At 42.6% G+C, this 24,953-nt stretch overlaps 1 protein-coding gene across 3 annotated transcripts; it reads left to right on the top strand.

The window, feature by feature from the left end:
* Positions 1-9,004: 9,004 nt before the first annotated feature.
* Positions 9,005-23,759, top strand: LOC308313972 (adenosine deaminase 2-A-like). Of its 3 annotated transcripts, none has more exons than XR_013963923.1 (12): positions 9,005-9,193; positions 9,835-9,950; positions 11,496-11,710; positions 12,179-12,422; positions 13,079-13,292; positions 13,698-13,825; positions 15,711-15,801; positions 16,329-16,437; positions 16,876-17,033; positions 18,258-18,460; positions 19,450-19,819; positions 23,453-23,759. XR_013963923.1 is itself a non-coding variant. In XM_080761322.1 (11 exons), exons 2-11 carry the CDS (start codon positions 9,844-9,846, stop codon positions 19,538-19,540), a joined length of 1,560 nt encoding a protein of 519 aa, XP_080617448.1. In that variant the 5' UTR covers positions 9,005-9,193; positions 9,835-9,843; the 3' UTR covers positions 19,541-20,584. The 3 variants fall into 3 exon arrangements, 1 of the variants encoding a protein (XP_080617448.1); XR_013963924.1 differs by lacking the exon at positions 23,453-23,759 and adding an exon at positions 21,427-21,859 and having other exon boundaries at positions 19,450-20,302; XM_080761322.1 differs by lacking the exon at positions 23,453-23,759 and having other exon boundaries at positions 19,450-20,584.
* Positions 23,760-24,953: the final 1,194 nt, after the last annotated feature.

The following is a 24,953-nucleotide window of genomic DNA, read 5'->3' on the forward strand; positions in this document are numbered from 1 at the left end:
CCCATCGTTTTTGTCATTTCGTCATTTTTTTCAAATCCTCAAAAATGATGAAAAACGGCGCGCTATAGTATGCCGTACGATATGGGCTATAGCCCATGGTCCAAAATGATGAGAAACGAGGCTAACTTTTTTTTTCAAAATTTCAAAAAACATGGGCTATAACCCATCGTTTTTGTCATTTTGTCATTTTTTTCAAATCCTCAAAAATGATGAAAAACGGCGCGCTATAGTATGCCGCACGATATGGGCTATAGCCCATGGTCAAAAATGATGAGAAACGAGGCTAACTTTTTTTTTCAAAATTTCAAAAACATGGGCTATAACCCATCGTTTTTGTCATTTCGTAATTTTTTTCAAATCCTCAAAAATGATGAAAAACGGCGGGCTATAGTATGCCGTACGATATGGGCTATAGCCCATGGTCAAAAATGATGAGAAACGAGGCTAACTTTTTTTTCCAAAATTTCAAAAACATGGGCTATAACCCATCGTTTTTGTCATTTCGTCATTTTTTCAAATCCTCAAAAATGATGAAAAACGGCGCGCTATAGTATGCCGTACGATATGGGCTATAGCCCATGGTCCAAAATGATGAGAAATGAGGCTAACTTTTTTTTTCAAAATTTCAAAAAACATGGGCTATAACCCATCGTTTTTGTCATTTCGTCATTTTTTCCAATCCTCAAAAATGGTTAAAAACGGCGCGCTATAGTATGCCGTACGATATGGGCTATAGCCCATGGTCCAAAATGATGAGAAACGAGGCTAACTTTTTTTTTCAAATTTTCAAAAACATGGGCTATAACCCATCGTTTTTGTCATTTCGTCATTTTTTTCAAATCCTCAAAAATGATGAAAAACGGCGCGCTATAGTATGCCGTACGATATGGGCTATAGCCCATGGTCCAAAATGATGAGAAACGAGGCTAACTTTTTTTTTCAAAATTTCAAAAAACATGGGCTATAACCCATCGTTTTTGTCATTTCGTCATTTTTTTCAAATCCTCAAAAATGATGAAAAACGGCGCGCTATAGTATGCCGTACGATATGGGCTATAGCCCATGGTCCAAAATGATGAGAAACGAGGCTAACTTTTTTTTTCAAAATTTCAAAAACATGGGCTATAACCCATCGTTTTTGTCATTTCGTCAATTTTTTCAAATCCTCAAAAATGATGAAAAACGGCGCGCTATAGTATGCCGTGCGATATGGGCTATAGCCCATGGTCCAAAATGATGAGAAACGAGGCTAACTTTTTTTTTCAAAATTTCAAAAAACATGGGCTATAACCCATCGTTTTTGTCATTTTGTCATTTTTTTCAAATCCTCAAAAATGATGAAAAACGGCGAGCTATAGTATGCCGTACGATATGGGCTATAGGCCATGGTCCAAAATGATGAGAAACGAGGATAACTTTTTTTTTCAAAATTTCAAAAACATGGGCTATAACCCATCGTTTTTGTCATTTCGTCATTTTTTTCAAATCCTCAAAAATGATGAAAAACGGCGCGCTATAGTATGCCGTACGATATGGGCTATAGCCCATGGTCCAAAATTATGAGAAACGAGGCTAACTTTTTTTTTCAAAATTTCAAAAACATGGGCTATAACCCATCGTTTTTGTCATTTCGTCAATTTTTTCAAATCCTCAAAAATGATGAAAAACGGCACGCTATAGTATGCCGTACGATATGGGCTATAGCCCATGGTCCAAAATGATGAGAAACGAGGCTAACTTTTTTTTTCAAAATTTCAAAAAACATGGGCTATAACCCATCGTTTTTGTCATTTTGTCATTTTTTTCAAATCCTCAAAAATGATGAAAAACGGCGAGCTATAGTATGCCGTACGATATGGGCTATAGGCCATGGTCCAAAATGATGAGAAACGAGGATAACTTTTTTTTTCAAAATTTCAAAAACATGGGCTATAACCCATCGTTTTTGTCATTTCGTCATTTTTTTCAAATCCTCAAAAATGATGAAAAACGGCGCGCTATAGTATGCCGTACGATATGGGCTATAGCCCATGGTCCAAAATGATGAGAAACGAGGCTAACTCTTTTTTTCAAAATTTCAAAAACATGGGCTATAACCCATCGTTTTTGTCATTTCGTAATTTTTTTCAAATCCTCAAAAATGATGAAAAACGGCGCGCTATAGTATGCCGTACGATATGGGCTATAGCCCATGGTCCAAAATGATGAGAAACGAGGCTAACTTTTTTTTCAAAATTTAAAAAAACATGGGCTATAACCCATTGTTTTTGTCATTTCGTCATTTTTTTCAAATCCTCAAAAATGATGAAAAACGGCGCGCTATAGTATGCCGTACGATATGGGCTATAGCCCATGGTCCAAAATGATGAGAAACGAGGCTAACTTTTTTTTTTCAAAATTTCAAAAACATGGGCTATAACCCATCGCTTTTGTCATTTCGTCATTTTTTTCAAATCCTCAAAAATGATGAAAAACGGCGCGCTATAGTATGCCGTACGATATGGGCTATAGCCCATGGTCCAAAATGATGAGAAACGAGGCTAACTTTTTTTTTCAAAATTTCAAAAAACATGCGCTATAACCCATCGTTTTTGTCATTTCGTCATTTTTTTCAAATCCTCAAAAATGATGAAAAACGGCGAGCTATAGTATGCCGTACGATATGGGCTATAGCCCATGGTCCAAAATGATGAGAAACGAGGCTAACTTTTTTTTTCAAAATTTCAAAAAACATGGGCTATAACCCATCGTTTTTGTCATTTCGTCATTTTTTTCAAATCCTCAAAAATGATGAAAAACGGCGCGCTATAGTATGCCGTACGATATGGGCTATAGCCCATGGTCCAAAATGATGAGAAACGAGGCTAACTTTTTTTTTCAAAATTTCAAAAACATGGGCTATAACCCATCGTTTTTGTCATTTCGTCAATTTTTTCAAATCCTCAAAAATGATGAAAAACGGCGCGCTATAGTATGCCGTACGATATGGGCTATAGCCCATGGTCAAAAATGATGAGAAACGAGGCTAACTTTTTTTTTCAAAATTTCAAAAACATGGGCTATAACCCATCGTTTTTGTCATTTCGTCATTTTTTTCAAATCCTCAAAAATGATGAAAAACGGCGCGCTATAGTATGCCGTACGATATGGGCTATAGCCCATGGTCCAAAATGATGAGAAACGAGGCTAACTTTTTTTTTCAAAATTTCAAAAAACATGGGCTATAACCCATCGATTTTGTCATTTTTTTCAAATCCTCAAAAATGATGAAAAACGGCGCGCTATAGTATGCCGTACGATATGGGCTATAGCCCATGGTCAAAAATGATGAGAAACGAGGCTAACTCTTTTTTTCAAAATTTCAAAAACATGGGCTATAACCCATCGTTTTTGTCATTTCGTAATTTTTTTCAAATCCTCAAAAATGATGAAAAACGGCGCGCTATAGTATGCCGTACGATATGGGCTATAGCCCATGGTCCAAAATGATGAGAAACGAGGCTAACTTTTTTTTCAAAATTTCAAAAAACATGGGCTATAACCCATCGTTTTTGTCATTTCGTCATTTTTTTCAAATCCTCAAAAATGATGAAAAACGGCGCGCTATAGTATGCCGTACGATATGGGCTATAGCCCATGGTCCAAAATGATGAGAAACGAGGCTAACTTTTTTTTTCCAAAATTTCAAAAACATGGGCTATAACCCATCGTTTTTGTCATTTCGTCATTTTTTTCAAATCCTCAAAAATGATGAAAAACGGCGCGCTATAGTATGCCGTACGATATGGGCTATAGCCCATGGTCCAAAATGATGAGAAACGAGGCTAACTTTTTTTTTCAAAATTTCAAAAAACATGGGCTATAACCCATCGTTTTTGTCATTTTGTCATTTTTTTCAAATCCTCAAAAATGATGAAAAACGGCGCGCTATAGTATGCCGTACGATATGGGCTATAGCCCATGGTCAAAAATGATGAGAAACGAGGCTAACTCTTTTTTTCAAAATTTCAAAAACATGGGCTATAACCCATCGTTTTTGTCATTTCGTAATTTTTTTCAAATCCTCAAAAATGATGAAAAACGGCGCGCTATAGTATGCCGTACGATATGGGCTATAGCCCATGGTCCAAAATGATGAGAAACGAGGCTACCTTTTTTTTCAAAATTTCAAAAAACATGGGCTATAACCCATCGTTTTTGTCATTTCGTCATTTTTTTCAAATCCTCAAAAATGATGAAAAACGGCGCGCTATAGTATGCCGTACGATATGGGCTATAGCCCATGGTCCAAAATGATGAGAAACGAGGCTAACTTTTTTTTTCAAAATTTCAAAAAACATGGGCTATAACCCATCGTTTTTGTCATTTTGTCATTTTTTTCAAATCCTCAAAAATGATGAAAAACGGCGCGCTATAGTATGCCGCACGATATGGGCTATAGCCCATGGTCAAAAATGATGAGAAACGAGGCTAACTTTTTTTTTCAAAATTTCAAAAACATGGGCTATAACCCATCGTTTTTGTCATTTCGTAATTTTTTTCAAATCCTCAAAAATGATGAAAAACGGCGGGCTATAGTATGCCGTACGATATGGGCTATAGCCCATGGTCAAAAATGATGAGAAACGAGGCTAACTTTTTTTTCCAAAATTTCAAAAACATGGGCTATAACCCATCGTTTTTGTCATTTCGTCATTTTTTCAAATCCTCAAAAATGATGAAAAACGGCGCGCTATAGTATGCCGTACGATATGGGCTATAGCCCATGGTCCAAAATGATGAGAAATGAGGCTAACTTTTTTTTTCAAAATTTCAAAAAACATGGGCTATAACCCATCGTTTTTGTCATTTCGTCATTTTTTCCAATCCTCAAAAATGGTTAAAAACGGCGCGCTATAGTATGCCGTACGATATGGGCTATAGCCCATGGTCCAAAATGATGAGAAACGAGGCTAACTTTTTTTTTCAAATTTTCAAAAACATGGGCTATAACCCATCGTTTTTGTCATTTCGTCATTTTTTTCAAATCCTCAAAAATGATGAAAAACGGCGCGCTATAGTATGCCGTACGATATGGGCTATAGCCCATGGTCCAAAATGATGAGAAACGAGGCTAACTTTTTTTTTCAAAATTTCAAAAAACATGGGCTATAACCCATCGTTTTTGTCATTTCGTCATTTTTTTCAAATCCTCAAAAATGATGAAAAACGGCGCGCTATAGTATGCCGTACGATATGGGCTATAGCCCATGGTCCAAAATGATGAGAAACGAGGCTAACTTTTTTTTTCAAAATTTCAAAAACATGGGCTATAACCCATCGTTTTTGTCATTTCGTCAATTTTTTCAAATCCTCAAAAATGATGAAAAACGGCGCGCTATAGTATGCCGTGCGATATGGGCTATAGCCCATGGTCCAAAATGATGAGAAACGAGGCTAACTTTTTTTTTCAAAATTTCAAAAAACATGGGCTATAACCCATCGTTTTTGTCATTTTGTCATTTTTTTCAAATCCTCAAAAATGATGAAAAACGGCGAGCTATAGTATGCCGTACGATATGGGCTATAGGCCATGGTCCAAAATGATGAGAAACGAGGATAACTTTTTTTTTCAAAATTTCAAAAACATGGGCTATAACCCATCGTTTTTGTCATTTCGTCATTTTTTTCAAATCCTCAAAAATGATGAAAAACGGCGCGCTATAGTATGCCGTACGATATGGGCTATAGCCCATGGTCCAAAATTATGAGAAACGAGGCTAACTTTTTTTTTCAAAATTTCAAAAACATGGGCTATAACCCATCGTTTTTGTCATTTCGTCAATTTTTTCAAATCCTCAAAAATGATGAAAAACGGCACGCTATAGTATGCCGTACGATATGGGCTATAGCCCATGGTCCAAAATGATGAGAAACGAGGCTAACTTTTTTTTTCAAAATTTCAAAAAACATGGGCTATAACCCATCGTTTTTGTCATTTTGTCATTTTTTTCAAATCCTCAAAAATGATGAAAAACGGCGAGCTATAGTATGCCGTACGATATGGGCTATAGGCCATGGTCCAAAATGATGAGAAACGAGGATAACTTTTTTTTTCAAAATTTCAAAAACATGGGCTATAACCCATCGTTTTTGTCATTTCGTCATTTTTTTCAAATCCTCAAAAATGATGAAAAACGGCGCGCTATAGTATGCCGTACGATATGGGCTATAGCCCATGGTCCAAAATGATGAGAAACGAGGCTAACTCTTTTTTTCAAAATTTCAAAAACATGGGCTATAACCCATCGTTTTTGTCATTTCGTAATTTTTTTCAAATCCTCAAAAATGATGAAAAACGGCGCGCTATAGTATGCCGTACGATATGGGCTATAGCCCATGGTCCAAAATGATGAGAAACGAGGCTAACTTTTTTTTCAAAATTTAAAAAAACATGGGCTATAACCCATTGTTTTTGTCATTTCGTCATTTTTTTCAAATCCTCAAAAATGATGAAAAACGGCGCGCTATAGTATGCCGTACGATATGGGCTATAGCCCATGGTCCAAAATGATGAGAAACGAGGCTAACTTTTTTTTTTCAAAATTTCAAAAACATGGGCTATAACCCATCGCTTTTGTCATTTCGTCATTTTTTTCAAATCCTCAAAAATGATGAAAAACGGCGCGCTATAGTATGCCGTACGATATGGGCTATAGCCCATGGTCCAAAATGATGAGAAACGAGGCTAACTTTTTTTTTCAAAATTTCAAAAAACATGCGCTATAACCCATCGTTTTTGTCATTTCGTCATTTTTTTACTGGTCTAATGGACTAGGCATCGCGCTTTGAATCCGAAGACTATAATTCCATGGGTTCAAACCCATGGATGTGCCAAACTGTGTTCAATTAATTGCCTCTTCTGCTAGATTAAACAGCAGTACTTATTATTGAGACTCAGAGAGCATGTTGACATGAATAGCAATTGTTATAATAGCATATCTGTGTTATAATTAATGGGTTTGATTGATTGATTAAATTAATATTTTATTAAAAATGTAGAACAGTACAAGTACCGTCAAAACAAAATAATTCACATGCAAGTAAAGGCATGGCGTTGCAGAGGCAAAAGAAGCACTGGTAGGTATACTTACTGCATGTTGTACCATATTATACTTTTGAGTAACGTTTGCACTTACATTGCACATCTTGACCTTTTTATACTGATTTGAGTGATGTATGCACTTATAGTACCATGTTGTACTTTTGAGTGATGTTTGTAGTTTTTGCATGTTTTGCATAATGTTTGAATAATGTTTGCTGTATTAACACGTACAGATGCGCACACATAATAGTAAAGTAAATTGATCAAATCTGTGACTACTAAACTATTAAAGTAGCTTCTCAGTCCACCTTAAGACAAATTATGATGTTTAAAAACAAATAGCCTATTGTAGGGATTTGGAAACTTTTTATTTCTGATTGTGATGATCATTTGCAGAGTGATTTCTTTCTTCTTCTGTGTAACAGTGAATGAGAAACAGCGTAAGCAAACTGTATGCCTTTTTTCTTTCCATTGAAAGTGTACACTGTTATATTAGCAATGATTCATATTTTTTTTTTTACTTCAAAGCCTAGTATAGTCTGTATTATTTTATTATTTTATAACTTTGATGCTATATGGAGAGGGCCACTATATTTCCACAATCACTCCAGAGGGGCCACATTGCATATAGCCTATACTGTCGTGGCAAAAATAGCCGATCTACAAGCTCAACCTGTTTTGACCCCTGAGTCGCATTGCGATGCATTGCAGGCTTGTAGATCAGCTATTTAAAAAACATATCTGTATATTATACATGTCAAAACTTTAAATGAGACATACAGCATTTATGTACTTTTATGCACATTTTGAATTCCGGATTTTTACTTGTAACAAAGTAATAAGTATATACATCTATATTGCAGTATTGATACCACCACTAGCCGTGATACTGACTTCAGCAGTACCTACTAAGCCTAGGCATGTGGTCTGCTGCCCTCTAGTGTTGGTCCACAGAACTCACACTAAACTTGTGTTGGTGTAAACGTGTCTTGTGTGGACCCCATAGCATTATAATGTTAACATTATATTTTCATTAATGTTTTCTCTCTCTCTCTCTCTCTCTCTCTCTCTCTCTCTCAGCAACCCAGCAAGACACAGCCAGCGGACACCAAACAACAGCATCAGCCTCCACCACTCATGATGTATTTTACTTTTTGTTCTTTTGTTTAAACTTCATTAACACTATTTTGTTTGATGTATAGGACTGTGTTGGACCTGACAATACTGAGGGCTTTCCAAGCAGTCCAGAACTTTGCAGCGTTCTTTATACTCCAATTAAAAGACAACGATGCCCCTGTCCAGAGAGGAGGTGGACAGAGTCTGTAGCCTATATGGGAGTGTTTGTCAGAATATGACAAAAAAAGGTGCAAAGTTCCCAGAAACTCAAAGGGAGTGTGGGGTATACAAAACGGTGCGTACAGTTACAGTAGGCTACTATGTTATGTTGAACAAGATCTGACAATGTTGCATCGTGCTATTATATCATTTCTTTAATGTTGCTCAATATACCTTCGCAGGTCCTTTGCAGGGCCTATAGTGAGGCAACAAATGACTTTCCTTGCTATTTCCTGTGTAGTAATATATATAAATCGCAGTTAAAGCTTTAGCGTTTGATATTGTTTATAATTGTTTTAAAATGTTATAGTGATATGATATAGCCTATAGCCTATAGGCATACATTTATGGTTTCAAATTGAACCAAAGTGGTGCATGCCTACTACAATTTTTGTGATTTTTCTCATGCGTTTTCACAACAAAAAAAAAGAAGGAAACTCTGAAAATGTCTGTTTGCTGAATTCAAATTGAACAAACAATATTTTGTCAAAAACAAACAATCACTTTCTCCTAGAAACTCCATTCACACTTTGTAAAGGGCATAGAGGAGGACGGCAAAGGGACGATCAAGGGGCGAGTCGTTTGGTATTAGTCTGGTGACGCGAGGTTAGCCTGCCCCCAAATGCCCGAACCAAAACAGGAAAAACACACGCCACTGGTCGGCTGCAGACAGACCAGACAGACAGCTTGCTCGCTTTGTCTCTGCCTGGCTGGCTGCTCTTTAATCAATGCCGTTGTGCATTTCATCCATTTGCCATTTCACAGGAAAGAAAGGTATGTTTTTTATTTGGACAATCCAGACTTGTCTAGTTGGAGTAGAGACAGTAGACACAGCGAGACGAGAAGAACACGGACAAAACAATGTGCAGCGTGCGATCAGCTGTTTAGATTATTGTGCATTATTATTGTTATTATGGCGTTGTTACATTGTAAAGTTATGTGTTTTTCTTCCCTTCGACCAGCTGGCAAAATAGCTACAACCACTTGATCGTTGTTGACTTGTTATTGTGACAAAATACGCGAGAGTTCCATCTTTCCCCGATGTATATTTCTAACTACAATGGAAGACCCAGATGACAACAGTTGAGTTTATATAGCTGCCTGCGCGATAATGCGATTGTTAGTTGTTTTAAACGTCTACACGTTTGTATGCTTCATTTTCAACGTACATTGACACCAAATGTATTAATTTGGTTCATTTTGTGTGAGAAACGTCAACTTCTGAGGAACAGGGAACTCGCGTTTTGCTAGAAACGGTTTCTATACGTAACGTGCACCTGTAGGTGTGAAATTGAAACTCTGCGGTCAGTACAGTAGGCTAGTCATTCATCAATGGTGTTTTTTTCTTGTTCTGATCTGATCTTGTTGTGTTTTTGACATCTGTCCTCAAATTACAGTTTTGTTTTTCTCTTCAGACTCACCATATGGATATATCAGTGGTCATGTTGCAGCTACAGCGACACCCCGTGGCCGTGGTGTTCATTCTACTGTGCTGTGTCACACTGGGCACCGCCATGCCTCCTGACCCAAAGTGGGTTATTTCACTTTTTAATTTATTTCATTCCTTTTAGTTTTGACTTCAATTTATGTTTAGTTTTTAAACTGGCTTTTCCTATTTAGTTTTGTTTTGTAAAAAAGGCTTAGTTTTGTAGTGGTGTATGTAATATTGTGTTTGGTTAATTAAAACAAATAGGCTTTTGTATGAATTACCAAAAAAATACATTGTTTCTTTTTTGTTTTTTTGTAAACATGAACAGAAAAGAAGAGAGGTCACATGACTCGTATAGACTACTTTAATTTTAAGATGACCGTTTAGACAAAAATAAAGCCTTCTTCACGATTTAGTTATCCTTTTGTTTGTATAGCCTCCTTTTAATTTGCATTTCAGTTAACTAAGATGTTTTTTTGTTTGTTTCAATCCTAGTTTTTGTTATTTTCGGTACTTTTAGCTATAACTGCAATAACCTTGTCCTGACCTCCCAGACACAGGGAAGCTCTCATTAATAACCTTGTCCTGACCTCCCAGACACAGGGAAGCTCTCATTAATAACCTTGTCCTGACCTCCCAGACACAGGGAAGCTCTCATTAATAACCTTGTCCTGACCTCCCAGACACAGGGAAGCTCTCATTAATAACCTTGTCCTGACCTCCCAGACACAGGGAAGCTCTCATTAATAACCTTGTCCTGACCTCCCAGACACAGGGAAGCTCTCATTAATAACCTTGCCCTGACCTCCCAGACACAGGGAAGCTCCCAGACACAGGGAAGCTCTCATTAATAACCTTGTCCTGACCTCCCAGACACAGGGAAGCTCTCATTAATAACCTTGTCCTGACCTCCCAGACACAGGGAAGCTCTCATTAATAACCTTGTCCTGACCTCCCAGACACAGGGAAGCTCTCATTAATAACCTTGTCCTGACCTCCCAGACACAGGGAAGCTCTCATTAATAACCTTGTCCTGACCTCCCAGACACAGGGAAGCTCTCATTAATAACCTTGTCCTGACCTCCCAGACACAGGGAAGCTCTCATTAATAACCTTGTCCTGACCTCCCAGACACAGGGAAGCTCTCATTAATAACCTTGTCCTGACCTCCCAGACACAGGGAAGCTCTCATTAATAACCTTGTCCTGACCTCCCAGACACAGGGAAGCTCTCATTAATAACCTTGCCCTGACCTCCCAGACACAGGGAAGCTCTCATTAATAACCTTGCCCTGACCTCCCAGACACAGGGAAGCTCTCATTAATAACCTTGTCCTGACCTCCCAGACACAGGGAAGCTCTCATTAATAACCTTGTCCTGACCTCCCAGACACAGGGAAGCTCTCATTAATAACCTTGTCCTGACCTCCCAGACACAGGGAAGCTCTCATTAATAACCTTGCCCTGACCTCCCAGACACAGGGAAGCTCTCATTAATAACCTTGTCCTGACCTCCCAGACACAGGGAAGCTCTCATTAATAACCTTGTCCTGACCTCCCAGACACAGGGAAGCTCTCATTAATAACCTTGTCCTGACCTCCCAGACACAGGGAAGCTCTCATTAATAACCATGTCCTGACCTCCCAGACACAGGGAAGCTCTCATGCGACTGGAGCAGTCCATGCAGACCGGCGGACAGCAGGTCCTGTCTCCGGAGGAGCAGCGTCTGGGCGATCGTCTCCAGAAGCTGAAGGTACAGGAGATGTCCAGAGAGGACTTCCCTCCCGCCCTGCACTTCTTCAAGGCCAGACATCTCATCAGGAACAGTCCCATCTACAGTCTACTGCACGACATGCCAAAGGGTAAGGAACAGTCCCATCTACAGTCTACTGCACGACATGCCAAAGGGTAAGGAACAGTCCCATCTACAGTCTACTGCACGACATGCCAAAGGGTAAGGAACAGTCCCATCTACAGTCTACTGCAGGACATGCCAAAGGGTAAGGAACAGTCCCATCTACAGTCTACTGCACGACATGCCAAAGGGTAAGGAACAGTCCCATCTACAGTCTACTGCACGACATGCCAAAGGGTAAGGGTAAGGCCACCGAGTGGCGCGCTACGAGCTTGTAGGTCTGCTATTTTAGAAAAATCGAAGAACGACTGACATAGAAACATAGCTTCTTCAGAAAACTGTCATTTTCAAACAGACATTTTTAGAATCTGATCTCAGGTCAGAATGGGTTAACTTATACAGTATGGTAAGATGGCCGCTGTCTGCATGTGGTCCATAATAAGGAAGGCCTTTCTTTCACGTGGGGGTTTTTCAGGGGGAGCGCTGCATGTCCACGACTTCTCCATGGTGGAGGTGGAGTGGCTGGTGAAGAACGTGACCTACAGACCTCACTGTTACATGTGCTTCACCACCACCGCCGGTACCGGTACCGCTGACGACCGGTCCCCCCGCTTCGTCTTCTCCTCCGGCCAGCCCAAAGCGCTGCCCCTCTGCTCCTCGTGGAGCCTGCTGGAGAGGCTCAGGGCCAAGATGGGGAACGCCACAGACCTGGACGACAGGTAACGCGTTGATTTCCTCGACTAAAAGACGAGAAATGTTCGTCGACTGACGAAAACTAAATGGAAACTAAATAGAAACTAAGCTGTGGTGACTAAAACTAACTGAATATACTGACAATTTCCTCAACAAATAAACTAAAATGAGATCCAGTATAAGAAAAAGACACGTCATTTTACACTTGGTTGCATGCTGAAAATAGCCGATCTACACAATGCACAATGCATCGCAGCGCGACGCGTTGTGAGCTTGTAGATCGTCTATTTTCAGCAAGTATAAAATCTGCCATTACGACGACATCAAGGCCCGCCAAAACACATTTTAGTCGACTTAATTTGACAACCTGTGTGCCTACTAGCATCATAGCCAACCTGACTGTCTTTCCTCCGTGTGCCTACTAGCATCATAGCCAACCTGACTGTCTTTCCTCTGTGTGCCTACTAGCATCATAGCCAACCTGACGTCTCTTTCCTCTGTGTGCCTACTAGCATCATAGCCAACCTGACTGTCTTTCCTCTGTGTGCCTACTAGCATCATAGCCAACCTGACTGTCTTTCCTCTGTGTGCCTACTAGCATCATAGCCAACCTGACTGTCTTTCCTCCGTGTGCCTACTAGCATCATAGCCAACCCGACTCTTTCCTCCGTGTGTCTACTAGCATCATAGCCAACCTGACTCTGTTCACGGAGAAGGAGCCAGCCGCGGTGTATCCCAGCCAGGACGTGGTGTGGAAGCGGTTCGAGCAGACCTTCCTGGTGGCCTGGGGTCTGGTCACACACGCTCCGGTCTTCAGGGACTATTACCACCAAGGCCTCATGAGGTTCTACGAGGACAACGTCATGTATCTGGAGTTAAGGGCTTTACTCCCAGAGGTAAATGAAGAGATGTCCTTAATCTTAGGCCTTTAAAAAGGCCTGGTATAATTGTGATGAAACCATCCCGGCCGCGTGAATTCACATTATAATGTTAACAGGCTACTTTAAAAATGTCAGGCAGGTACAATATTGTTTGATTGGTAAGACACAGTTTTGCCCAAACATCACAGAATGACATGCACGCAAACATAAAGTGAGCAGCACACACGCACGCACGCACGCACACACACACACACACACACACACTCTAATCACGTGCACTTAAATTGTCACATTGTTTGACTTCAGTTCTATTAGCTGTAATTTCAAAACTATTCACTCAATCGAATTAACCAATACATAATTATTTTGCTATGATTCCCTGCTTTCATATGACATGAAAAAATAATTGTGTTTCCACAGACATATGAACTGGATGGAAGCACCCACGACAGGGCGTGGGGTATGAAGACCTACCAGGACGTCACCAGACTCTTCACAGCACAACATCCAGACTTCTACGGGGCGAGGGTCATCTTCACCGTCCACAGGTGACCTGCTTTTTACCACCATGTCTAAACGCTTCACCGTCCACAGGTGACCTGCCGTTACCACCATGTCCAAACGCTTCACTGTCCACAGGTGACCTGCTGTTACCACCATGTCCAAACGCTTCACTGTCCACAGGTGACCTGCTGTTACCACCATGTCCAAACGCTTCACCGTCCACAGGTGACCTGCTGTTACCACCATGTCCACACGCTTCACCGTCCACAGGTGACCTGCTGTTACCACCATGTCCAAACGCTTCACCGTCCACAGGTGACCTGCTGTTACCACCATGTCCACACGCTTCACCGTCCACAGGTGACCTGCTGTTACCACCATGTCCACACGCTTCACCGTCCACAGGTGACCTGCTTTTTACCACCATGTCTAAACGCTTCACCGTCCACAGGTGACCTGCCGTTACCACCATGTCCAAACGCTTCACTGTCCACAGGTGACCTGCTGTTACCACCATGTCCAAACGCTTCACTGTCCACAGGTGACCTGCTGTTACCACCATGTCCAAACGCTTCACCGTCCACAGGTGACCTGCTGTTACCACCATGTCCACACGCTTCACCGTCCACAGGTGACCTGCTGTTACCACCATGTCCAAACGCTTCACCGTCCACAGGTGACCTGCTGTTACCACCATGTCCACACGCTTCACCGTCCACAGGTGACCTGCTGTTACCACCATGTCCACACGCTTCACCGTCCACAGGTGACCTGCTGTTACCACCATGTCCACACGCTTCACCGTCCACAGGTGACCTGCTGTTACCACCATGTCCAAACGCTTCACCGTCCACAGGTGACCTGCTGTTACCACCATGTCTAAACGCTTCACCGTCCACAGGTGACCTGCTGTTACCACCATGTCCAAACGCTTCACCGTCCACAGGTGACCTGCTGTCACCACCATGTCCAAACGCTTCACCGTCCACAGGTGACCTGCTGTTACCACCATGTCCAAACGCTTCACCGTCCACAGGTGACCTGCTGTCACCACCATGTCCAAACGCTTCAAGTTTCACACATAGCAGATTTGGGACTTGGGCCTGATATGACAAAACGTTTCGCTCTACTAAATGTTTTCTGAATCTTGACAGTTTTCTGAAAAACCCTAATCATACTATGTCAGCTCTCCAGCATGGAGAGCTGACATAGTATGCTGACATAGTATGCTGACATAGTATGTTGACATACTATGTATGCTGACATAGTATGCTGACAAGGTATAACATAATGCTTATAAAACACCAAAAGGCGCTTTAGCCACTTGGACCCTCATGGCCTTCCCGAAACCGGCTCGGGACGATTTGCCAAACAAAAGTCCCGAGCCGCTGTTTTAGGGAACATTGGACTCCTAGACAACATCTAAGTGGTTTTAATCAGTGGACTCCTAGACGAGGCTCTAAGTGGTTTTAATCTGTGGACTCCTAGACGAGGCTCTAAGGGGTTAATCTGTGGACTCCTAGACGAGGCTCTAAGTGGTTAATCAGTGGACTCCTAGACGAGGCTCTAAGTGGTTAATCAGTGGGACTCCTAGACAAGGCTCTAAGTGGTTAATCTGTGGACTCCTAGACGAGGCTCTAAGTGGTTAATCAGTGGACTCCTAGACGAGGCTCTAAGTGGTTATAATCAGTGGACTCCTAGACGAGGCTCTAAGTGGTTAATCTGTGGGACTCCTAGACGAGGCTCTAAGTGGTTAATCAGTGGACTCCTAGACGAGGCTCTAAGTGGTTATAATCAGTGGACTCCTAGACGAGGCTCTAAGTGGTTAATCTGTGGACTCCTAGACGAGGCTCTAAGTGGTTATAATCAGTGGACTCCTAGACGAGGCTCTAAGTGGTTAATCAGTGGGTATGTGTGCGTTCTTCTCAGGGGGATGAATGCGTCCATGGTGACCACGGCGGTAGAGGAGGCTCTGCGGCTGCAGAGGGACTTCCCAGAAACCATGGCTGGATTCGACCTGGTGAGAGACGTTAGCTACCAGTAGCAGACTGTGGTGTTAATAGTAGACCTGGTGAGAGACGTTAGCTACCAGTAGCAGACTGTGGTGTTAATAGTAGACCTGGTGAGAGACGTTAGCTACCAGTAGCAGACTGTGGTATTAATAGTAGACCTGGTGAGAGACGTTAGCTACCGGTAGCAGACTGTGGTATTAATAGTAGACCTGGTGAGAGACGTTAGCTACCAGTAGCAGACTGTGGTATTAATAGTAGACCTGGTGAGAGACGTTAGCTACCGGTAGCAGACTGTGGTATTAATAGTAGACCTGGTGAGAGACGTTAGCTACCAGTAGCAGACTGTGGTATTAATAGTAGACCTGGTGAGAGACGTTAGCTACCAGTAGCAGACTGTGGTATTAATAGTAGAACATATGCAGAAGTAGCAGGATAAGAAAAACAAAGCCACAAAGTAGTGGAAATGCAGCAGTAGTGTTCACCTGTCGGGCTGTAACATTTCACAGCCTCACTGTGTGTGTGTGTGTGTGTTCAGGTGGGCCGTGAGGACAGTGGTAGACCCCTCTGGTACTTCAGGGAGGCGTTGTCTCTTCCAGGAGAAAGAGGACTCACTCTTCCCTACTTCTTCCATGCTGGAGAGACGAGTGAGTGAAGTAATTTAAAAACCCATTATAACCGGGAAAGCATCCGTGTCGTTTCAGATTTTTACTAGCGTTGCATAATATTCAAAAATAGAAGACATACAAGCTCACGCGGTCGGGACCCATTTTTAACCCATTTTGACCTGAGATCAGATTCTAAAAATGTCTTCTACATCCTGACAGTTTTCTGAAAAGGTTGTTGTCAGTCGTTCTTCGAGTTTTCAAAAATAGCAGACCTACAAGCTCGTAGCGCGCCACTCGGTGGCGCGCTATGAGCTTGTAGATCTGCTATTTTTCAATAGCTATAGTGTATTGCTAACACCAAAAGGGGTTCCCGCCCAAAATGGGTTAACCAGTTTGGGTCCCGGGGCAAGTGTTGTGAACCACTGCATCAGACGACGTTCATTCCTGTTCCTCTTCCTTCTCTTCCCCCCCGTCTAGACCAGGAGGGCACCGAGGTGGACCAGAACCTTCTGGACGCTCTGCTGTTCAACACCTCTCGCATCGGACACGGCTTCGCTCTGACTCGCCACCCGCTCGCCAGGCAGATGTCCAGGAAGAGAGGCGTGGCTGTGGAGGTGTGCCCCATCTCCAACCAGGTCGGGGTGTTTTCGCTTTCAGCCATTCGTTAAAAATGAAAAGCAAAACTGCCTCCCCCTGGCCAGCCGGGGCGCCTGATGGAGGGGAAAGGAACTGGTTGGAATAACGTGTTCCTTCCACGCGCTATGTCCAACCAGGGAAACTCCCCCCTGTCAGGTGTAAAGGAGCAACTTGGACACTCAGGCATGAAGGAAGCATGAGTTCAAGTCCGTTGCTCTCCCCTTGTCCCCCATATATGGGGACTAGGTTGCTCTCCCCTTGTCCCCCATATATGGGGACTAGGTTGGTCTCCCCTTGTCCCCCATATGGGGACTAGGTTGGTCTCCCCTTGTCCCCCATATATGGGGACTAGGTTGCTCTCCCATTGTCCCCCATATATGGGGACTAGGTTGGTGGAGGGTGTGTAGAGCCCAGGATCACATTAGATGATTGACACAGGGGTGAAAAATGGGTTACAAAATCGTGGGATAAAAAATATATTAAAAAACTAAAATAAATAAAAGCATGCTTAGTTCAGCATCGTGTCATCACTGTATGGGTCACTTTTATCTGTCAGAAACGTGCCACCGTTGTCTGAATTGTACTGGGGCTAAATGTTACTCTAAATTCATACATGCATCTGAAGTGAATTAACTTCACAGACTTATCTATTGGATATTATCTATATCCAGTAGATAATCCAATCCAATCCACTTTATTTATATAGCACGTTTCAAAACTCAGAGTTTACAAAGTGCTGTACAGGAGAAGAATAAAAACACTAAAGCTACCACACAGAATAACAACAGCGAGAAAACAAAGTACAAACAGTGAAAACAACTGAGACACATTTACAGAAAAACAACAGAAAAGCAACAGCATCACAGTGAGACAAAACATATACTAATGGTCAAACTGTATGCATTTCTGTTCATACATTTTCTCTAATAGAGAAATATAATGAACCAAAAATGTTGAAATGCCATGGTATGACTTTAGACTTTAGGTATGACACACAGGTTTATTGTCTCCACCACTCAAAGACAGGGGGAGAGTATGTTTTGCACTCCGTCCGTCCGTGTGTGTCTGTCCGTCCGTCTGTCTGTCTGCGTACAGCTAACTTCACAGACGCTGTAATCCTGGTGGAGACCCGTTTCCACAGAGGGGAACTCTTTCTAGTGTCTGTAGTGTTTTCGCTGCCGTAACAACTCAAACATGTCCTTTTTGTTGTGGTCATTTCCCAGGTGTTGAAGCTGGTTGCCGATCTGAGGAACCATCCCGCGGCTGTGTTGATGGCAGAGGGTCATCCGCTGGTCATCAGCTCTGACGACCCGGCCCAGTTGGGATCCTCCGGCCTCTCCGACGACTTCTATGAAGCGTTCGTGGGCTTCGGAGGCATGAGGTCTCACATCGGCACCCTCAAGGAACTGGCCATGAACTCCATCAGGTGAGGCTGTGTGCGCGTGCACGCGTTGTAACCCTAAGGTATATACAGGGGGATTGTTCCTTTAACTGTGTTGGCGGGCTGAGGCTGGGACGAGGAGCATTATGGGACATCTTGTCTTTACTTTCTGTTCTGGTGTGCAGGGAAGCGGTCGCATTATTGAGAGGAAGAGAGATATTACTTTTGTTGTTCACTACGGAGGTTGGATACAGAATTAGAACCCTGGTTATGATCACGTTTGTTCTTTTTGAATTATTATTTTGTTTATTAAATCACCAGTTCTGCAACACGGACTCCTTTTCCTTGACAGCAAGAAAGCATAAGGATTATTATATTATTATATTATATATATTATATATATTATATATATTATTATATATTATATTATTATTATTATTATAGAGAGAGGAGAGACACGGTGCTTATAGTGTGCGTTACTATCTTGAGGGTAAAATGTCCCAACTAGTATCGTATCATTTTTGAGAAATGGACATTGTGACCATTTTCCTGGTCCTCATAATGGACATTGTGAGCACCTTTTTCCTGGTCCTCATAATGGACATTGTGAGCACCTTTTTCCTGGTCCTCATAATGGACATTGTGAGCACCTTTTTCCTGGTCCTCATAACAGAGATGGCTGTTTTATGGTTGCTAAAAAGGATTTCGTTTTTTTTAAACTAAGAAAAGATTGGCTGATGTATACTTTAGTTTTATGCCTGTGTTGTGCACCGAAAATAGCAGATTTATTATTTAACACATTGCGAGTTTGTAGATTGTCTATTTTCGGTGCAAGACACTGGTGGCCAAACTACATATAAATATCCCAAAGAGTTGCAGTTTTTTTCCATAATCACGGACTCACGCATCGCTCCTTCATCTATTATCTGATAGATATGGTAATAAATGGCATTCATAATTGCCAAGCTATATATAGTAATATTATTGTGTGTACATGCATGCTTAACACATGTCCCTTTTTGTGTTTCATTCAGATACAGTTCCTTATCCCAGGAACAACAGCAGAACGCCTTGACGTTATGGCAAAGAAGATGGGACAAGTTTGTCTCTGAGAACTCCTTTTAGTAGAGATGCAAATGTCATACTTTTATTTTATTTTCAAGAACCGCCTGCATGGTTTGATATGCATTAAGCCTCGGAACCTCCATGTTGACACAAATGTTTGTGTCTGTTTAATTCTTGGGAGTTACAGACGCATAAGGTTCCACTTGGTTCCTAGCGTATCAATCATTTAGCTAGGGAGCACCTGGAGGCCCCTCAAGGACCCCTGGGGGTCCCCGGGGGAACCTGGAGCCCCCTCAAGGACCCCTGGTCGTCCCCACTGTGGAGAACCACTGCTTTAGAGTAAGTATTGGGGTTGGTTTAATTATTGTCCTCCTGCCAAACTCTATTCTTCTTTCTGTTAATGAGAAAGAAAGGACTTTTTGTAATGCAGTAAATGATTAAAATAAATGCTTCTACAATATGAAGGGGGGGGGGGGGGTTGCCTGATAGCCAAAGCAAGCCTGTGACAAGCCAAGCACACACACGTAGCACACTGTGAAGACAGATCAATTTGTCTTATTTATCCCTAGTGGAGTTGTAAGGCGGCGTAGTAGTACTAGGTACACTTGGAATTATCGGGATTTGATGAATGTTAATTACCTTTGTTTAAATCTTGCACTTTAATTGAGCCTTTTGGTATAATTGATTGTGCTAAACAGCATTAAGAGTGCAGACAAATCATACACTGAATGAATTGTAGCATATTTTGTGTGAATGACATGATGATTATTATGGATGGCTTATTGAGTTTAAAACGTGTCTTAAGAATAGTTTTTTTGTTTAGTTTTTTTTATTGATAGATGAAAGTAGACTGACAGGAGAGAGATGTGGGGGTGACACGCAGTAAAGGACTGACAGGAGAGAGATGTGGGGGTGACACGCAGTAAAGGACTGACAGGAGAGAGATGTGGGGGTGACACGCAGTAAAGGAGAGAGATGTGGGGGTGACACGCAGTAAAGGAGAGAGATGTGGGGGTGACACGCAGTAAAGGAGAGAGATGTGGGGGTGACACGCAGTAAAGGAGAGAGATGTGGGGGTGACACGCAGTAAAGGAGAGAGATGTGGGGGTGACACGCAGTAAAGGAGAGAGATGTGGGGGTGACACGCAGTAAAGGAGAGAGATGTGGGGGTGACACGCAGTAAAGGAGAGAGATGTGGGGGTGACACGCAGTAAAGGAGAGAGATGTGGGGGTGACACGCAGTAAAGGAGAGAGATGTGGGGGTGACACGCAGTAAAGGAGAGAGATGTGGGGGTGACACGCAGTAAAGGAGAGAGATGTGGGGGTGACACGCAGTAAAGGAGAGAGATGTGGGGGTGACACGCAGTAAAGGAGAGAGATGTGGGGGTGACACGCAGTAAAGGAGAGAGATGTGGGGGTGACACGCAGTAAAGGAGAGAGATGTGGGGGTGACACGCAGTAAAGGAGAGAGATGTGGGGGTGACACGCAGTAAAGGAGAGAGATGTGGGGGTGACACGCAGTAAAGGAGAGAGATGTGGGGGTGACACGCAGTAAAGGAGAGAGATGTGGGGGTGACACGCAGTAAAGGAGAGAGATGTGGGGGTGACACGCAGTAAAGGAGAGAGATGTGGGGGTGACACGCAGTAAAGGAGAGAGATGTGGGGGTGACACGCAGTAAAGGAGAGAGATGTGGGGGTGACACGCAGTAAAGGAGAGAGATGTGGGGGTGACACGCAGTAAAGGAGAGAGATGTGGGGGTGACACGCAGTAAAGGAGAGAGATGTGGGGGTGACACGCAGTAAAGGAGAGAGATGTGGGGGTGACACGCAGTAAAGGAGAGAGATGTGGGGGTGACACGCAGTAAAGGAGAGAGATGTGGGGGTGACACGCAGTAAAGGAGAGAGATGTGGGGGTGACACGCAGTAAAGGCCGTCGGGATCGGGAGTCCAATGTATTTTTATTGAGGCTCTGACATTTCACAGCTGTTCATTTTGCTACTAGTCCTACTGTTTTTGTGAACCATTGAGGTACATTTTATAAATTCTGTGAAACTGACAAAACCAATATAATGGAAGGTTAATGAAACCTACTACCCTAGGATGGTTTTGAAGTTTGTTTTCTGGGTCAGGTAAAAAAATAAATACAGCAGATTAAATTTATGGCAGACTTCATATAAGAATGACCTTATAGTATTCTGTGATGTAATGTAAGCAACACAGCTTTACATTCAAGATTCTTGAAGCTTAGGGACGTCAAACTGGAATGCATGTGAATTCTATTCATTTGTTTTTTTGTTTTATTTCACGAAATGGTTGTACACCATGTTGCACAGTACACCAACCAACGTCTGTATACAAATAAAATATACAATGATTTTACAGCTATGGTTTAATTATGTATTGTGTTTTGGCTCAGGGCCTCTGCCTGATGGTCTCAAAAGTCTAATATCTCCCCCCGGTCCAGAGGGACATCCCTTTGGTCTAGTGGTTAAGATGAGTTCGAATCCCGGGTGTTACACAAGCGTTCCATCATCGACTGCTAGTGTTGAACTTTGAGAAGAAACTTTCTTCAAACATGTTGATGTTCATCTCATTGAGGGCCTTATTCCTGGAGAGAGAGAGAGAGAACATGTTGATGTTCATCTCATTGAGGGCCTTATTCCTGGAGAGAGAGAGAGAGAGAGAGAACATGTTGATGTTCATCTCATTGAGGGCCTTATTCCTGGAGAAAGAGAGAGAGAGCGAGAGAGAGAGAGAGAGAGAACATGTTGATGTTCATCTCATTGAGGGCCTTATTCCTGGAGAGAGATTGTGGAGGGGAGAGAGAGAACATGTTGATGTTCATCTCATTGAGGGCCTTATTCCTGGAGAGAGAGAACATGTTGATGTTCATCTCATTGAGGGCCTTATTCCTGGAGAGAGAGAGAGAGAGAGAGAGAGAGAGAGAGAGAACATGTGTATGTTCATCTCATTGAGGGCCTTATTCCTGGAGAGAGATCGTGAGAAGGTGTATCTCGAGGGCTTGAAGCACAAAGCGTATGTACTGTATGCCATTGTTGGCTAAACTGACCTATCATTTTAAATGTCTGAGCTCTATCACTATCTATCACATGGTAAGATATCGTCACTGCAATTGAAATGGAAAAGAAATACTCGCCAGACCCGTTCAAGTGAATGGCTTAAAGTAGAGGTCCCATCCGTACAATATGAACTAGGAAAGTCAGCTTTTTGCGTTGATGCCCGAACCACATGGAACACTTTACAGCAAACATTGAAAATGAATACCCCAATATCCTATGGTCAATTTAATATTATAACCTGCTTCTGAACCTCCCTACCTCAATATGTAACTGTTTTTAACTTGTGTTTTGTCTCATTGTCTGTATAATATGTCTATGCCTTACAGGAAGTCTTGTTTTGTGTTTTATACCTGCATGTCTTAAATTGTTTTATATACTGTATGTAATCTCGTCGGCATTGAAAATGAGGGAGAACCTCAATTGCTTTTTTTCAGTAGCTCTTACTGTAGTCTCTGTGTCCGGGCCAGCCTAGCGTTGCTGTGGTCTTACTGTAGTCTAGTTACTGTACTCTTACTGTAGTCTCTGTGTCCGGGCCAGCCTAGCGTTGCTGTGGTCTTACTGTAGTCTAGTTACTGTACTCTTACTGTAGTCTCTGTGTCCGGGCCAGCCTAGCGTTGCTGTGGTCTTACTGTAGTCTAGTTACTGTACTCTTACTGTAGTCTCTGGGTCCGGGCCAGCCTAGCGTTGCTGTGGTCTTACTGTAGTCTAGTTACTGTACTCTTACTGTAGTCTCTGTGTCCGGGCCAGCCTAGCGTTGCTGTGGTCTTACTGTAGTCTAGTTACTGTACTCTTACTGTAGTCTCTGGGTCCGGGCCAGCCTAGCGTTGCTGTGGTCTTACTGTAGTCTAGTTACTGTACTCTTACTGTAGTCTCTGGGTCCGGGCCAGCCTAGCGTTGCTGTGGTCCAGCTCCTGTCTGCGCTGCTTGTCCAGTCTGGCCTGCTGTCTCTCCAGCAGTAGAGCTGAACGGGCCGACGACACACGGAGACCCTCGTGCTGCTCCTCCAGCGCCCGCTGATCCATCTCCATCCTCTGTGCACGCGCGCACACACACGCACACACACACGGACACACACACACACACACACGTTGGTATTACTATACTGAGGACATGCATCAACATCTGGATTCTTACCGTGTTCTTCTTTCCGTCTGAGCATGTTAAGTGTATTCATTCAGTGATTCTTCTCAAACATGTATGTACTGTAGTGGCTAATCAACACCATGAACAATAAAAACTTAAAAGCCACTAAAAGCACCGGGCAGCGAATCTTACGCCGTTTGGTAGGGAATAAAACCATTGTCCAGTCAGTTGGTAGGGAATAAGACCATTGTCCAGTCAGTTGGTAGGGAATAAGACCATTGTCCAGTCAGTTGGTAGGGAATGAGACCATTGTCCAGTCAGTTGGTAGGGAATAAGACCATTGTCCAGTCAGTTGGTAGGGAATAAGACCATTGTCCAGTCAGTTGGTAGGGAATAAGACCATTGTCCAGTCAGTTGGTAGGGAATAAGACCATTGTCCAGTCAGTTGGTAGGGAATAAGACCATTGTCCAGTCAGTTGGTAGGGAATAAGACCATTGTCCAGTCAGTTGGTAGGGAATAAGACCATTGTCCAGTCAGTTGGTAGGGAATAAGACCATTGTCCAGTCAGTTGGTAGGGAATAAGACCATTGTCCAGTCAGTTGGTAGGGAATAAGACCATTGTCCAGTCAGTTGGTAGGGAATAAGACCATTGTCCAGTCAGTTGGTAGGGAATAAGACCATTGTCCAGTCAGTTGGTAGGGAATAAGACCATTGTCCAGTCAGTTGGTAGGGAATAAGACCATTGTCCAGTCAGTTGGTAGGGAATAAGACCATTGTCCAGTCAGTTGGTAGGGAATAAGACCATTGTCCAGTCAGTTGGTAGGGAATAAGACCATTGTCCAGTCAGTTGGTAGGGAATAAGACCATTGTCCAGTCAGTTGGTAGGGAATGAGACCATTGTCCAGTCAGTTGGTAGGGAATAAGACCATTGTCCAGTCAGTTGGTAGGGAATAAGACCATTGTCCAGTCAGTTGGTAGGGAATGAGACCATTGTCCAGTCAGTTGGTAGGGAATAAGACCATTGTCCAGTCAGTTGGTAGGGAATAAGACCATTGTCCAGTCAGTTGGTAGGGAATAAGACCATTGTCCAGTCAGTTGGTAGGGAATAAGACCATTGTCCAGTCAGTTGGTAGGGAATGAGACCATTGTCCAGTCAGTTGGTAGGGAATAAGACCATTGTCCAGTCAGTTGGTAGGGAATAAGACCATTGTCCAGTCAGTTGGTAGGGAATGAGACCATTGTCCAGTCAGTTGGTAGGGAATAAGACCATTGTCCAGTCAGTTGGTAGGGAATAAGACCATTGTCCAGT

The sequence above is a fragment of the Protomyctophum bolini genome (assembly GCF_963924005.1).
Source record: "Protomyctophum bolini genome assembly, chromosome: 4".
In the NCBI taxonomy this organism is placed as follows: domain Eukaryota; kingdom Metazoa; phylum Chordata; class Actinopteri; order Myctophiformes; family Myctophidae; genus Protomyctophum; species Protomyctophum bolini.

Excerpts from the sequence above, each read along its gene's own strand:
- LOC308313972 (XM_080761322.1), top strand. The coding sequence starts at position 9,844 with ATGGATATATCAGTGGTCATGTTGCAGCTACAGCGACACCCCGTGGCC. Across the intron at positions 9,951-11,495 it reads GCCATGCCTCCTGACCCAAA|ACACAGGGAAGCTCTCATGC; the intron begins GTGGGTTATTTC and ends CTGACCTCCCAG. Across the intron at positions 16,438-16,875 it reads CTTCCATGCTGGAGAGACGA|ACCAGGAGGGCACCGAGGTG; the intron begins GTGAGTGAAGTA and ends CCCCCCGTCTAG.